Source organism: Salvelinus namaycush, chromosome 16 (genome assembly GCF_016432855.1).
Source record: "Salvelinus namaycush isolate Seneca chromosome 16, SaNama_1.0, whole genome shotgun sequence".
In the NCBI taxonomy this organism is placed as follows: Eukaryota; Metazoa; Chordata; class Actinopteri; order Salmoniformes; family Salmonidae; genus Salvelinus; species Salvelinus namaycush.
The window spans coordinates 14,453,049-14,469,921 of record NC_052322.1 but is presented as its reverse complement, the minus strand read 5'-3'; the positions used below and the strand labels follow the sequence as shown (position 1 = coordinate 14,469,921).

The 16,873-nt window shown below is 41.6% G+C and overlaps 1 protein-coding gene across 1 annotated transcript in view; it reads right to left on the bottom strand.

Annotated features, from left to right (window-relative positions):
- LOC120061035 (RNA-binding motif, single-stranded-interacting protein 2-like) overlaps positions 1-13,456 on the bottom strand; it is a 35,065-nt gene extending 21,609 nt beyond the window's left edge. Inside the window, exons 1-3 of the mRNA XM_039010528.1 lie at positions 13,310-13,456; positions 5,469-5,635; positions 168-226 (exon numbers count right to left, since the gene is read on the bottom strand). Of these exons, the coding sequence (XP_038866456.1) occupies positions 168-226; positions 5,469-5,635; positions 13,310-13,381 (298 nt within the window). The 5' untranslated portion in view covers positions 13,382-13,456. The remainder of the gene's footprint in view (positions 1-167; positions 227-5,468; positions 5,636-13,309) is intronic.
- Between the last annotated feature and the right edge of the window lie 3,417 nt (positions 13,457-16,873).

Here is a 16,873-nt window from a genome sequence, read left to right as displayed (position 1 = left end):
AATAAACAGACAGAGGCTCTCTGGGATGTTTGCACGTCATGTTTGAGCTGTGCGTGACACACATCTGCGTGTACTGTAGGTGTGAGTGTGTTTGTTTGTGAGTGTGTTTGTGTGTGTGAGTGAGTTTGTGTGGGTGTATGTTTTTAAAATAAAACACCTCTCCTCACCTTTGCATTTGTTGGTGGTCTTGTCCAGGATGGCTTTAGTGGACATAATTTTTCCATACCTGGAAAACACAAAGGTGGATGGATGGTCAGGGTTTCTACAGACCATTACTAACGTCATATCATATTAGTAAAGTTGGCAGGCTGGAGGTATTATAAAGGCATTGGGGGTCTTACGGTGTGTGAGTTGAACTAATTTGATCTGTGGAGATGCATGTTTTAAGAAGTGGAATGTGGTAGAACCAGGGGGAGTGATTCCCATGAGGATTCCCACATCCTACTCAATCCAACATCACTCCATCATTGTCTATGAGGCTCATCCTAACCCTGTCATCTCAAGGCAGAGCACACTGAAATGGAGTGTTGGTGTAGTGTTGTATTTCCTGAATGGAAATTGTAGATAAGCAATACTACATTACACACTGTGTAGTACTAAATATAAATATACCAATACGATCTCTGTTTCCTAGCAACCATACATTTCTATCTTACTCATCTTACTCATCTGACTTAATCATCTTCTTTCCAGGAGGAACATATAGGGCCTGTATATGCTGTCTATTAATGCATATTATAGACCTAGCTTATAACAAATGACCCAATGCATGATTGACAATTATGTTGTTGTAGTTGGAAGTACAGTGATCTCCAGAAGTATTGGGACAGTGAAACATGTTCTTGTGGTTTTGGCTCTGTACTCCAGCACTTTGGATTTAAACTGATACAATACATTATTTGCCATTCATTTCTATAATCTGAAACACAACCAAAACAAACAGCAAATGCATTCAACAAGTTTGTAAAATCACAAGCTTGATCTAATCATTGCGTGCTAGGAATATGGGACCAAATACTAAACTTTGGACTACTTTAATACACATGAGTGAATTTGTCCAAATACTTTTGGTCCCCAAAAACTGGTATGAAGGATCGGGAGACAGGCGCAGGAATGCGTAATAGTTTTTTTTATTATACCCAAATTACGGCGTGCCGTGTAAAGGCACGGAGACGAAGACCAAACAAACACGATACAAAAACACAGGGTAGAAACCCAAACAAAAGTGCAAGGAGTACCTCGAATATATAACACAAGCTAACTCACGGGACGAGACCCGTAATCATCTATGCAATCCACAATGGCACAAAAGCCCAAAACACACAGCACAGGTACTCACACACCAACGGACATTGTAACAATAATCGACCGGACAATGGTAAACCAAGAACACACTTATACAAGTACTAATCAGTGGGAATAGGGGACAGATGTGCGTGATGAAAGTTCCGGAGGGATCCGTGACAGGGACTATGTAAAAAAAAGTGCTGTAATTTCTAAACGGTTCACTCGATATGGAAATAACCTCAAATTAAAGCTACAGTCTGCACTTTATTAACCTCATAGTCTTTGTATAATTTCAAATCCAAACTGCTGGAGTACAGAGCCAAAACCAGAAAAAATGTTTCACTGTCCCAATACTTTTGGAGCTCGCTGTATATGTAGAAGTCTTGACTTAATCATCTTTGTTCCAGGAGGAACATATTGGGCTTGTACATTGCCGTCTATTGATATTCTGTACTATAGACCTAGCTTTACAACCTCCCCTGTTTCTGCACCAACACTGCAGAAGCAGGATATCAGCTCCCTGCATCTCTCTAGGCATGTGTATGTTCTGTAACCTGATCTCACTCTCCTTGCCTAGGCTGTGCTGTTCTGTGCTGTACAAGCAACCCTGCATGGCTGGCTGGGATCCACAGCAACACTTTCTCTCTCACTCTGCTAGCTAACACAACACCCAGAACAGAGCCTCATCTCTGGGTCCTACTGCCCCTCTATCTCCCTAGCATAGCTCCCCCAGCTTTACAGCAGGGTATAGGCACACACCAAACAAAGGAGTAAGGGCTGCCCTTGAACTTTTTTACTACAGCACATGAGCATCACACACTTATTAAGGAGACGGGCGTTGTTTTGAAAATCCTCTCATTGTTTCTCAACCTGCACTGTGCTGTACTAACAGAGACAGACCGGACAGGTGTCCCCTGTTCTTTCTATACACATGTTCCTCCAACTGGCATATACTGGTATTTGGTATCTTCCAAAAACAGGCTACTAAAAGCTAACAGGAAATTAAGCTATTCTGCATATATTACACTGGTGTCTACAATTCCAAACAACTTTAGAGATTTTAATTAGCTAAAGGACATTCTCCACCACACTGTAAATATGCTCTAAAGCAAACTTGTCCCATTTGACCTCTAATGTAACATTAGTATTTCATGTTACGTTTGCTGATCTATGCAGGATGCCATCAAATACATTATGCTATCAAATACATTATGCTATCAAATACATTATGCTATCAAATACATTATGCTATCAAATACATTATGCCATCAAATACATTATGCTATCAAATACATTATGCTATCAAATACATTATGCCATCAAATACATTATGCCATCAAATACATTATGCTATCAAATACATTATGCCATCAAATACATTATGCCATCAAATACATTATGCCATCAAATACATTATGCTATCAAATACATTATGCTATCAAATACATTATGCTATCAAATACATTATGCCATCAAATACATTATGCTATCAAATACATTATGCCATCAAATACATTATGCCATCAAATACATTATGCCATCAAATACATTATGCTATCAAATACATTATGCTTTGGCATAACATATCCACTGTTTTCTGGTAACATTATTTGTGGACAGTATTGCTCTGTGTGCAAATGGAAATCACCCCTAAAATAGGCTAACTGCATGGTGGGAACTGGTTGCTACTAGCTCTCTGCTCTGGGCATTATATGGTATTTGCAGGCCTCCTTAGTTGAGCTATGGATATGCCCATAGAATACTGCATGAGGGAAAGATTGCTACAAGCTCTCTCTCTCTCTATCTCCTCCTGGGTACTAGCTGTGTACAGTACAGTATTTGCTGGCCTCCTTAATTGTGCAATGGAGAGATGCCCATCTACTAGTGCATTCAGCTGGGAGGTCTGACTCTGTGGCTATATGGTGTGGAGAGAGGGAGGTTGGAGGGGCAGGAGACTCAGCCATGTGTGAGAGCGCAGAGAGCAGAGAGTACAGTGTCTAGCATAGCACCCATAGTCAGCTAGAGCCAGGCCAGAGCCAGCCACACAAAGAGGCTGCGCTGCTGGAGCTAGGAGGCAGAACAACCTCCCATCCATACCCCCCAGGCCTGGGTTCAAACAGTATTTGTTTTCCTTCAAATAATTTGAGAGTTTGATTAAGCATGTCAATTGTGTGCCGGATGGGCAAGGTTGGTATTTATGAAACTCATCCATTGATTCCATTGCACCAGGAAAGCCTAATCAAGCACAGAGTAAGTATTTAAAGGATTTAACATACTATTTTTAACCCAGGTGTGATACCCCCACCAGAGCTCAAAGCTCCTCGCCTCACATGGAGAAACTGGCAGTTAGTTAGTTAGTTAGTTAGTTAGTTAGTTAGTTAGTTAGTTAGTTAGTTAGTTAGTTATATCAAATTCATGTTTCCTGTAGTTTTCACTTCATCATTCAGTTCATGACTTTATTCTTGTTCTTCCCTGTATTGCCAAGCTCTCTATAGTTACGTACACTGAGTGGACAAAACATTAGGAACACATTCCTAATATTGAGTTGCACAATTCGTTAGGGTATAGACTCTACAAGGTGTCGAAAGCGTTCCACAGGGATGCTACCCATGTTGACTCCAATGCTTCCTACAGTTGTGTCAAATTGGCTGGATGTCCTTTGGGTGGTGGACCATTCTTGATACACGCAGGAAACTGTTGAGTGTCAACCAGCAGCGTTGCAGTTCTTGACACAAACCGGTGCACCTGGCACCTGCTACCATACCGCGTTCAAATGCACATAAATCTTTTGTCTTTCCCATTCACCCTCTGAATGGCACACATACACAATGAATGTCTCAATTTTCTCAAGGCTTATAAGTCCTTATTTAACCTGTCTCCTCCACCTTCATCTACACTGATTGAAGTGGATTTAACAAGTGACATCAATAAGGGATCATAGCTTTACCTGGATTCATCTGGTCAGTCTATGTCATGGAAAGAGCAGATGTTCCTAATGTTTTGTACACTCAGTGTACAGTAGAGTAGACCTTGCATAGCGCCGTCCATTATTATTGCCTATTTTTAACAAAGCATATTTTCATCTCAATAATGGTATACAAAACCGTACACCTTGTTTAATACCCTCCTCTACTCACAAGCAAATGCAGTGATTTGATCTACTCTGTAACAGCAGAACTACCCACATACCACCTCACACAGAAAACCTTAACTCCCTACATTCCTCCGCCTAATTCCCCCTCTCCCTCCATCCCCCTCTCTCTCCCGCTGTCTCTCTCCATCCCCCTCTTCATGCCACTGGCCTTGTTTGTATTTCCCTTTCCCCTGGGCTCAGGGTTTCCTGTGGGTTTGGGCAGCCTCATGTGAGCCATATCTTCCAGACAGCTGGAAAATAGCAGGCCTCATTCACTCTGCTTCTCTCCTCCCCCCTCCCTCTTGCCTTCTCTCTCGCTTTCTCTCCCTCTGATTCCCTTCCTCTCCCTCTCTACTTCCCACCCTCTCTCTCTTCTTCATTCACTTTCTCCCCATTTATCTCTCCTTCCCCCTCCTCTTTCTCCTTCCTTCCCTCACCATCTAGCTTTACGTCTCACTCTTTCTACTGTTTCGTTTCTCCTCAGGCTCCAGTATTCAATGAAGAGCAGCCAACTCCTTCATCTTCACCCAACAGGCTTTTCATTTGGTGTTTCAGTGATGATCGAACAGACACAGACCAAGTTGCTCTGGCATGACAGTTCTGGTTATCACTGCTGTGTGTCAAATGTATATTGGAAATGCTGTAATCATATGATTTCTTTGAATGCAGAGATACCAACCGCTCAGACCACTGGAAGCTGAGTGAGCCCATTCCCTGGTGATGGCAAGACCATCATACAGAGAGGAAGCACCAGGGAGAGAGACAGAACGTGCTTAGTAAGCTAGCTGTTGGGAAGTCTGCCCTCCGTTGTGCCTGCCTGAAACGTCCAGTTGATCTGTCCACAGGCCACTGACTGGTGACATACTTGTGAAATGTGCACCCGCTTCTTGCCCTTTTCAGCTCAAGCATTATTTCAGGCCCTGTCTATCCCCATTAACACTATTTCCTCAATCACTATTCTCTTCCACCACCGTTCATTCATTTTACACAGAGCCATAGATTCACTGAGAGGTGTGGTGGCGGAGTGATTTGTTGATGAGTTACTCACGGCTGACACAATTTGACCAGGTCCTGGTCTGTGGTTCCCGGGTGGAGGCCGCGGATGTAGAGGTTAGTTTTGCTCAGCTGCTCTGCGCTGAGGCTGCCGTTACTGCTGGTGGTGGTGTGGTTGGGGCTGGGTAGAGCCATCTGGTGGCTGGAAGACACATACGTCGGCTGGAGCGAGGCAGAGACAGGATATGACATCAGAAACAGGATATGATTACATTGGGCAGTAGCTGGCTAGCATGTATGCAATATTTGATTCTGGGTGAGATTAGACAATTGGTGAGGATGTAAGGGCGGTGGTTTGGTAAAACCAATTGGCGTGATGAGTAGGCTAACCTTGCTTGAGACTTTATGCCTATAGGCTTTGGCTCAGCAGGCTAAAATGTGCAGGAAACCCAGTTTTGAACCCCAATATGTCACAGTAAAATGCTACAATCCTCGACAGTCCACAATCCTGAATAGGCACGTCCATTAGATCACATCTGGGCTGTTATCAGTCAACTCTCCAGGCTGTTCATGATCCACCGATTTATATTTAACTAGAGTGTAACCTAATCTACAAAAATCTATTCAGGAAACAATTAGCAGGATAACCAGTTACAGTGGATGGTTAAGCAAAGGGCAACATGTCAATATAGTACCCTACAAATCCGGGGCCAGGGCTGCGAGATCAATAGCAATTTGGTTATTTCACTACACTGCCTCCTAGATAGGATTTCAGTGTACTTAACTGCCTCCTAGATAGGATTTCAGTGTACTTAACTGTCTGCTAGATAGGCTTTCAGTGTAAGGCTACCATGGTCTGCTAATGGGGGCAGTAATAACATAAAACATTACCATCATGACCTATAAACACCAGACCATGGATACACTTCTAGACAGAGAACTCTTCACATGAATCACATTTCAGTCGAGTCGGCACTCTGCAGGGCTGCTATAGCCACAACTCAATTTATATCAATACTGAGCTAACACCGCTTTGGAGGGGAAATCAGTTACTGTTTGAACCTATAACAGTCCCCTGTGAATCAATGCTGTCAGTTCGGTCGAAAATGAGAGCATATTAGATACAGGAAAAACTGAAAAGCGACTAGTGTCTCTAAAGTAGCCGAATGAGCTTGATTCCAGCCCTCAGTAGTCCCCTCCCACTCCGCTCCACTCTGCTCCAGCACTGACCTAATGGTGTCCAACTAGCTGTTGTTTCCTGCAAGTGTGATTGGTAACCCGCTCCAATGAAACAGTTCCTCTTCTTCTTCTTTCCCCTCCTCCTCCTCCTCCTCCTCTCTCTCTAACAATTTACATCCTTCCCAAACCACTGCTCTACTGATATACCATTCTGTCTGTGTTTCCACAGTTTTGCATTCATCATGGCCTTCACAACACCCAGCAGCACGCAGCCTTGAACCCCTCCATAAGAGTTTTACCACCCCGTCATTAATCACTGTTGTTACTCTCACAGAGCCCATTCATTCACCATACCCATTCTGCACCTCTAATCTGCCTCTTTTCAGCATCAGTAGCAGGGCAGCACATTGTTTGTTTTCCCACAATCACAACCTCTTCCTGTGGCTTGCTCTTGCCTTCACTCCCAGCCTACCAGCCTGCATGGAAACCCCTATCAGAAGGGATGCACCTGCCTGGGTACTGGGATCTGTATGTGGCTGGTGAATGGATGGAGCTGGGTCTGGGTGTGGCTATAGAATCTGTATGACACAGAATGGAGCTGTATGAAGCCTGGTGGTAGATATAATCTGTATGCTGGATGGGGCCTAGGCCTAGATGAGGCCTGTCTGGATTTGTGTGTTGGATGGATGATGGGGTTGGATAGATGTGGCCTGGGCCTGGCTAAAGGATTGGTGTGCTGCTTGATAGAGGATGGAGCCTGGAACTGGTGCTAAATAGAGCTGTGTGCTGCTGGACGAGACCTGTCTGGATCTATGTGATGGATGGATGAATGGGGATGGATGGATGGGGCCTGGGCCATTGAAGCCTATCTAATTGGGGAGATAATTGGGGCGCTTGCTAGCGGAAGGCGCTAATCCCTCTCATGTGCTCTCCAGTCAGAAGGTACTGTCTCATTAAGACTGCTCTGCTCTGCTCGTTCTGAGACAAGGAAGATGGCAGAGAACCAGAGAATGAGATGGATCCACACCCACCAGGCTCCCATCTGCCTGCCTGCCTGTCTGTCTGTTTGCTGTCTGTCTCTGTCTGCCTGCCTGCCTGTCTGTCTGTTTGCTGTCTGTCTCTGTCTGTCTGCCTGTCTGCCTCCCTGTCTATCTGCTACCTGCCTGCCTGCCTGCCTGCCTGCCTGCCTGTGGCCTGCCTGCCAGCTCCAGGTGTTCTGTTCTACCAAACAGTACAGAAGGGCTCCCATGAAAAAGAGATTGATATCTCAATGGGATTCACCTGGTTGGATAAAGAACAAACAAACACAGTGCAGGATTAATAGCATTGGTATGAATAAATGAATTTGTGGAATTTCCATGATGTATAGGTGCATACACTAGCTGTAACTAGTTACATCCCAAATATACATAGGGGAAGCTAATGTGCTGCAATGTGTGCAGTCAGTGTGTGTAGTTCATATTTCATTTGTTTCTGAACATGCTTATGAATCACAAATCTTGTGTCATTACCATTCGGTAGCTACCGGTAGGTTGGTTTTGCAGAATTGTGTGAACAATGTGTGCTCTTATATGCACTCTTGATCACTGCACTGAGTTTGACCCACACTGGCATCTGATGGATGTCCTTCCTGTCCTGTTCCCCTACTGTAAACACACAGCCTCCTACATGTTTGTTCACACTGCTTCTTACAGACAGCAGCAGCATTAGAATGTGGAGTTAAATTATTTCTTTACATTCCCACGCCATAAACAAATGTTTGTGTTAGTTAGTTACCCTCAGAATTGGGGGTAAGACAGAGGGGGTTTCTTTTCTACGGCCGTTTTCACGTTTTCCACATTCCTAAAAGCCTCATTAGTACCGGAACACAGACTAAAGAATGTGTCTCTCAAGACAATGAAGGCTTAAAGGAAAACTCCACCCAAGAACTATCTTTTGGCATTTGTTTCATTAGTCCATTGTTGATATAGTCCCAAAATGTTTTGCATGTCAGCAATCAAGTTTTGAAGATATGTAACTTTCAAAATACAGAAATATGATGCTGCGTTTTGCCTCACATGATGCAGAATGCATCATACCGGCTGTATTTCTCTATTTTGAAAGTTATATATCTTCAAAACTTGATTGCTGACATGTAAAACATTTCGCACATTTTTTTTGCTCCCGAGTGGCGCAGCGGTCTAAGGCACTGCATCTCAGTGCTAGAGGCATCACTACAGACCCTGGTTCGATTCCGGGCTGTATCACAACCGGCCATGATTGGGAGTCCCATAGGGCGGCGCACAATTGCCCCAGCGTCGTCCGGGTTTGGCCGGGGTAGGCCATCATTGTAAATAAGAATTTGTTCGTAACTGACTTGCCTAATTAAATAAAGGTTAAATAAAATAAATACAATAAAAAATCAACAATGGACAAATGAAACAAATATCAAAATATTGTTTTTGGGTGAGTACTGGGGAAATCCTAGTCTTGTCCCATACTGTTTGTATGTGCTGAAGGCGACACTTCTACCATTGGCAAGCCAAACATCTTAGGCATCGAACATAGAGAGGAGTTGGCTTATAGCACAAGCAGACTGGATGCAGCACCAGGCTAGGAAAACCCTACTTTTAAAATCACATGGTTTACACTTTATTATCAAAATATACAATGCTCTATATGTCGTTATAAGCACGTAGAGCCTTTAGAATTTATTGTAGTACGGGGATATATATAATATCCCATCTGAGTGCAGTCTTTCCATTCTTTACCAGTACACAATAGGACATATTTAAGAGACATTTTAAGTGTGGGTGATAGCTCTGAGCTGTTCCTTCCTCTCTCATTGAACTATAGCACTGTAAATATTAGCCCTGGAGGTTATTGGATGTATGTTTCCACAATGTACAGTGTTACTGTACACAGCACGTGACAGAGTTTTACTCCCACACCTCAGGCCACAGCTGGAATCTCAAAAATATGTTCCTCGATTCCTCACATCCACCCTCCTTGCCTCCTTGCCTCCTTCTCAAATCGTCACAGGGAAGCAAGAAAAGCTTAGGAGGAGCAGATCCAAGGAGAAAAAACCTTGATATCCTACTGAAATGATCCCAGTTCTATTTATACTCAGTTCTCAATAAACACATTTTCAAAATCTGTCAAAAAACACATCACACATTGCATGACACTCCATTTCTGTGAAAATAAATACATGTTTTATCTGTCTAAATAAGCAAAGGCCTACCTGCTTGGCACAAGACATTTTCAAAGGCCCGGTAGAAATGATCATGTTTCTGAAAGTACAAGCTTTCTGTATTTGCTGCCTGGTACTGTATTCTGCCACAGTGTGCAGAAAAGGTTTTGGGGGGAAAACACAGCGATGGCATTCTTCTGATGCTTCTACTTCAACCTGCAACCTGCAGAGACGGCAGGTGGGTCTTTATTCTGCCGCTCCACTCTCTGAGTCAATCCAACTCTACACTCAAAAGTACCAAAAACCTAAACCGTTTTTGTTTTAGATATGCAGAAAAGACATTGAAGACAGAGGAAATGAAGAAAGAGGAAATGAAGACAGAGGAAATGAAGAAAGAGGAAATGAAGACAGACGAAATGAAGACAGAGGAAATGAAGAAAGAGGAAATGAAGACAGAGGAAATGAAGACAGAGGAAATGAAGACAGAGGAAATGAAGACAGAGGAAATGAAGAAAGAGGAAATGAAGACAGAGGAAATGAAGACAGAGGAAATGAAGGAAGAGGAAATGAAGACAGACGAAATGAAGACAGAGGAAATGAAGACAGAGGAAATGAAGAAAGAGGAAATGAAGACAGAGGAAATGAAGAAAGAGGAAATGAAGAAAGAGGAAATGAAGACAAAGGAAATGAAGACAGAGGAAATGAAGACAGAGGAAATTAAGACAGAGGAAATTAAGACAGAGGAAATGAAGACAGAGGAAATGAAGACAGAGGAAATGAAGAAAGAGGAAATGAAGACAGAGGAAATGAAGACAGAGGAAATGAAGAAAGAGGAAATGAAGAAAGAGGAAATGAAGAAAGAGGAAATGAAGAAAGAGGAAATGAAGACAGAGGAAATGAAGACAGAGGAAATGAAGACAGAGGAAATGAAGACAGAGGAAATGAAGACAGAGGAAATGAAGACAGAGGAAATGAAGACAGAGGAAATTAAGAAAGAGGAAATTAAGAAAGAGGAAATTAAGACAGAGGAAATTAAGACAGAGGAAATGAAGACAGAGGAAATTAAGAAAGAGGAAATGAAGACAGAGGAAATGAAGACTGAGGAAATTAAGACTGAGGAAATTAAGACAGAGGAAATTAAGACAGAGGAAATTAAGACAGAGGAAATGGAAGAATAAGACTAACACATAGGGTTTGAGAAAAGTGGTCCACTTTACTCTATACAGAGGAAAGGTCTGGTGGCTCCCTTGTCCACGGGAACTGAACCCCTAACAACCAAAGAAATCAAGGTATGTGAGAGGGAAAAAAGAAGAAAATGGGGGAGGGAAGAGGAGGGGAAGGGAGGGGTGCGTAATCGAAAGCAGAAGAAAGAAAGAAAGAAAGAAAGCAAAAAAAATCTTAATCCCTCTCTTTCCTCCACCCTTTTTTCCTTGCATAAAAAATACACAGAGCAGAGCTTACCACTTGACCTTGGGTTTACATGTTTTCCCTCAGAGTGACTTTTGAGCTCTCACAATGAGCAAAAAAAGGCATGAGTTTGCAAAAGCAGAGCAGCAGACACCCCTTCTATCCTGACATGAGCACATTGTTTGAAGACAGAGTAGTGCACCCTATTCCCTGTATAGGGAATAGGGTGCCATTTGGGATGCATACAGAATTCCAGGAATTCCAGGCCATTAATCTGAGCAATCTGAAATCCAGCAAACCATGACGCAGGGAAAGGAATAACACAGCCCTGGGAGGTGGGAGCTAGGGTTATGTTTCAGGAAAGTTATACACTACCAATGCGTATTTCAGCAATGTTGCACCAAGTCAACAACAAGATTCACAATGCAGAATAATAAAATATGCTATTGACCCGAAGAAACATGCGTTTTTTCCCATCCATAACGTGAAAGCATCAGGATCAAAACTAGGATCACAAAAAAGTGAATTAAAATGAACTATTTTACAATTAGGCTACATTTGAAAAAATATATGCTTTATCGTTTCTTATTTTCAATTCCCGTAATATCTCACCCAATCCAACACTCCATATTCAACTTCATCATCATTATATTTTATTCTGTTTTCTGGATGTTCATTTTAAAATGAAAAAATCTTATCAACTACCAATAAATATAATTTATCATTACAAACTGTTAAGTTGTATAATAATCAGCATATTGATTTGAACAATTTCAATAGGCTACACTATGTACAGCAGAGCATATTCATATTTCCATATCTATAAATCACTGTTTTATATTGGCCATGTTACCAGCCATTAGATCATATAGGGGTTCACAGCCTGGCCTCATAGACTAGACGTAACATAGTAAATGTGAATCCGGGACATGCAAATTAGTATGATGCATTATGTTTGGTATGGTTACACACATTGGGGTGGATGGATAGGCGTATAACGCAAACATCTAGGAACCCAAAGGTTGTGAGTTCAAATCTCACCACAGACAACTTTAGCATTTGAGCTAATTAGTAACTTTTCAACTACTTACTACTTTTTTAGCTACTTTGCAACTACTTAGCATGTTAGCTAACCCGCGAACATCTAGGAACCAAAAAGTTTCGAGTTCGAATCTCATCACAGACAACTTTAGCATTTTAGCTAATTAGCAACTTTTCAACTACTTACTACTTTTTAGCTACTTTGCAACTACTTAGCATGTTAGCTAACCCTTACCCTACCCCTAACCTTAACCCTTTAACCTAACTCCTAAACTTAACCCTAATGCCTAACCCCTAGTCTAGCTAACATTATCCAGCTAGCTAATGTTCGCCACCTAGCCACTATGCTAACATATCATAAGTTTAGCAAATTCATAACATAACATACAAAATTAGTTATGGACAGCCACAAATTAATACATATCATACGAAACATAATATATCATACTAATTCCAGGTGAAAACATTCAGTTTTCTTTCCCTTTCCCTTTAATTGGCTTGTCTCTAATTTACATAAAGAATAATACGAAATACTCTGAGACCAGGTTGGATTTCAAGGGGTGGTGTACATCTTTACACTAAATAAACTTATTTGGTTAACTTACGTTACGGTCTATTCAAAGAGAGATCTTACTCTCATCACGATGAAAAATGTATTTGACACATCCAACAATTGGTCGTTCAGTTTACAATTAGACATTGGAATAAACCCGAGAACGAGCGCAAAAAATGATCTAGGCTATTCGCCGCGCAAGTTTAATCCGTACATTGACTTTCTCTGTGCCAATGACCAGAGCGAGGAAGAGCACTAACGTTCACCCAGACGCGTAGCCTACAATAAATTCATGCATTATACCGGTATTCTATTTTATTATCTATTCCCAATCTTGTTTGGGGGATAGACAAGAGTTAAAAGCTATTTTAAATCGACAAAATAGCCTATAGTTATTTTGTAGCGTAAATGGTCCACTTTCAAGGACACTGCAGCTTAATAGCCAGGCAACCTAACTGCCACAAACGATCCAGAGGAATGAGACCGGCATATAACCTACTTATAGCACATTATTCAGATGGAGTAAAATACAACATCGCTTTACCTTTTTACTAGTTCTGTTTGTATAGCCGTTGTATGGGTTGAATCCTGTCCTCGGCGGCACAGAGAGCAGCATTTTTTCAGCAGCAGCACTATGTCTGGAGCGAAGAGCACAGCCGAGGCAGGCAGTCAGCTGACGTCAGACAGGGAAATTCAGTTTAGAATCTGACTGAGGTTGTGATTTGACTAGCGCTCTCCCAGCTCCCAGCCACTGGTAGTGTGTAGCCTTCTATGTGACTTTGCGTTAAAAAGCGCGCTTTTCTGTGTTCCTCTTTCCATGTAGGCTATTTGGTAAACCTGGAAACAACCAGACAATGAACATGTATGACTTTGGACATGCTACTATTTCGTGGGAAAGTCTGGACACACATTTAACTTTTATTGGCATTTTATAAAGGCTTTTTGTAGCTTGTATAGTCTTCAATAACATTAGCAATTATTAATACACATCATTAATCATATCTAACATTGGGACTAATAGACTAATGTTATAATATTGACCATGGGCCAACCTGATGATATTTTGGCAAAGGTACATGGCATTACACCATCACCATCAGTATAAAGTATGGCAGTGGGTCATGAATGATCTCAAAACCTTGTCATTAATCAGGACACTGATGTCCTGGGATGGCTCATATTATCATGCAATGGCACAAGTGTTTTTATAATCAACTGCAAGTTGCTTGGCAACACAGTCCCTCAACCCTCTGCCTTGACTCCTTGTGTATCTACCCTGATTAGCCCTCAAGTGTGCACAACGTGTGTATGCAAAAGCTTACTCTCAGCCACATAGTAGTATGAATGGGCATAGAATAGTATAGATTAAAATGGAATATCTTTATTGTTCCCATTGGGAACTTTAGTTGTGGCATTCAGATCATTGACACATAACAGCATAATTAATGAATTCACATGACAGACACAACTACTAGTGTTCTTTCTGATAGAGAAATACACAGAACAATGACAGTTTAAACCTCCTTTAAATGCCAGTTGAGGCTAGTCAGCACACAGAAATAAGCTCTCATCTCCTTGATATACAGAATATAAGGCACTTGGGATTTCACCCAGATGTCATCATAGTGTGATCATTTGTTTCCGTCTTGAGCCAGGACCGTGTGACTAAAGTGACTGAAACCAAATTATGAAATGTTATTATTGGCTGGGTGCAAGTGGCCTGCATTTAAATCAAAGTGATCCTTTTGAGACTATATTGTTTCATTTTCATGGAGACAGGTAGGCTGTAACAGCTGTAAGTAGGCTACAATGTATGTAGCCTACTGCTATTGTTATTACCATAGACAATATAACAATGATCCATATCTATGGCTATTACAATAAGTTGTACCATATAATTACGGTATAGACAGTTATATCCCTGGAACCTCCTACTGCATTTTCCAACATTTATGATAAGTAAGGAGACAATACAAACAACAAATCAAAATCATTTATTTCATTTTATAATGAAAATATGTATTTTATGCCATCCTGATTGGCAGGGCCAGTGTTCAATCTAGCAGGGCCTATGCCCAGCCTGGCCCTGCCATGGCTTCGCCTCTGTTGATGTTCAGTCCTGGCAAGAAGGAGTGTGTTTCCCTCTGCTCAAGGACAGTTTATAGAGTGACTCAGTGAGTATGCGTCAGAGCCAGCATAAAGCCCACAGCCCACGCTGGGATTGAATTTCAAACGCCACTCTATTCCCTTTATAGGACCTATATGTCTCTGGTCAAAACAAGTGTACTATGTAAAGAATAGGGTTCCATTTGGGAGGCAAGCCTGGGACTTCAGCAGAACTCTCCTCATCACAAGTAACGGGAAAGAAGTACTCAGGAAAGGAGCCGAGCTGCAATGACTGAGGTCGTGGTGAATAAAAATGCTTAGGACACAAATTCCTCAATTTGTGAAAAGCACACAAAGACTGATTCCCCAGATATGCTTTTCAGTCTTTGGGAAAAACTCTGTTGTGTTGTGCAATGGTGTACTTTTTACATTCATCCCTCGATGTACCACTTTCGCTATGCCCAAAACACGGATCATTCCATTCAGCCTTGTACCAACAGGTTGCTTTCCTTTCCTTTAAGAAAAAGAAGATTACAGGTAATCTAAGAATTCTGTGAAAGCTTTCGGGGTGAACTTTGAGCCTCACGGGAGAGAGGGTGTGCCGTCAAGGAGGGGTTGAGGGAGGAAGCGAGGGAAGGAAGGGGGGGAGTGTAATAGAAAGGAGGTAGGGGGATGCCAGTGTAGGGTGGAGGGAAGGGAAAGGTGAAAGAGTGTAGGGGGGAGGTAAAGGTGAATGAGTTTCGGGGGAAGGGAGACATGGGAGAGAAGGGCAGAGGGGGAGGGGTGTAGCGGGAGGGGGAAGGGCGGGGGAAGGGAGAAGTCTACATTCCTGAGGTCAGCTTTGCCAGCTAAGTAATTACCTATCTGTGATAACATGCAGATACTCCCTTTACAAGGCTAGATACCCTGGAAGGTACCAGACACACACAAACACACCCTTAACTAGGCTATAGCTACAGTACCTGAAAGGCAGCCTAGGGGAAGCAGCTCAGGAGATTACATACACTGAACAAAAATAGAAATGCAACATGTAAAGTGTAGGTTCCATGTCTCATGAGCTGAAATAAAATATCCCAGAAATGTTCAATACGCACAATAATTAAATTTCTCTCAAATGTCCACAAATTTGTTAATATCCCTATTAGTGAGCATTTCTCCTCTACTAAAATAATCCATCCGCCTGACAGTTGTGGCATATCAAGAAGCTGATTAAACAGCATGATCATTACACAGGTGCACCTTGCACTGGGGATAATAAAAGGTCACTCAAAACAATAGAACACTATGAAACATCTGGGAAACCAGGCCTGCTATTCATAGCTGACTTTGAAAAGGCTTTTGATAAAGTACGACTGGAGTTTATATATAAATGCCTGGAATATTTCAATTTTGGAAAATCTCTTATACAATGGATTAAAGTTATGTATGGTAACCCTACGTGTAAAATAGTAAATAATGGCTACTTCTTAGAAAGGAGTAAAACAAGGTTGTCCACTATCGGCATATCTCTTTATTATGGCCATATAAGTGTTAGCTATTAATAATGAGACTCAACAACAATATCAAGGGGCTTGAAATCCAGGGCTTAAAAGCAAAGGTGTCATTGGACGCTATTGATTCCTGCTTTCTTTTAAATCCACAATTCTGAGCACACCATAACCTCATAGAGGATCTAGATAATTTTTCTAACCTCTCTGGATTACAGCCAAATTAAAATTCTATATTATGTATTGGATCACTAAAAAAGACTACTTTTACATAACTGTGTAATTTGCCAATAAAATGGTCTGATGGTGAAGTGGACATACTCAGTGTTCATATCCCGAAAGAATGAAAGGTTCTCACTACAATAGATTTTTATAGAAAGTTAGCAAAAATAGATAAAATCTTGCTACCATGGAAAGGAAAATACCTGTCTATTTGTGGAAAAATCAACCCTTACCTATTTGCTTATGGTCCTACCTACACCTAACTAATTGTTTTTTAAATGATATGAGCAAAA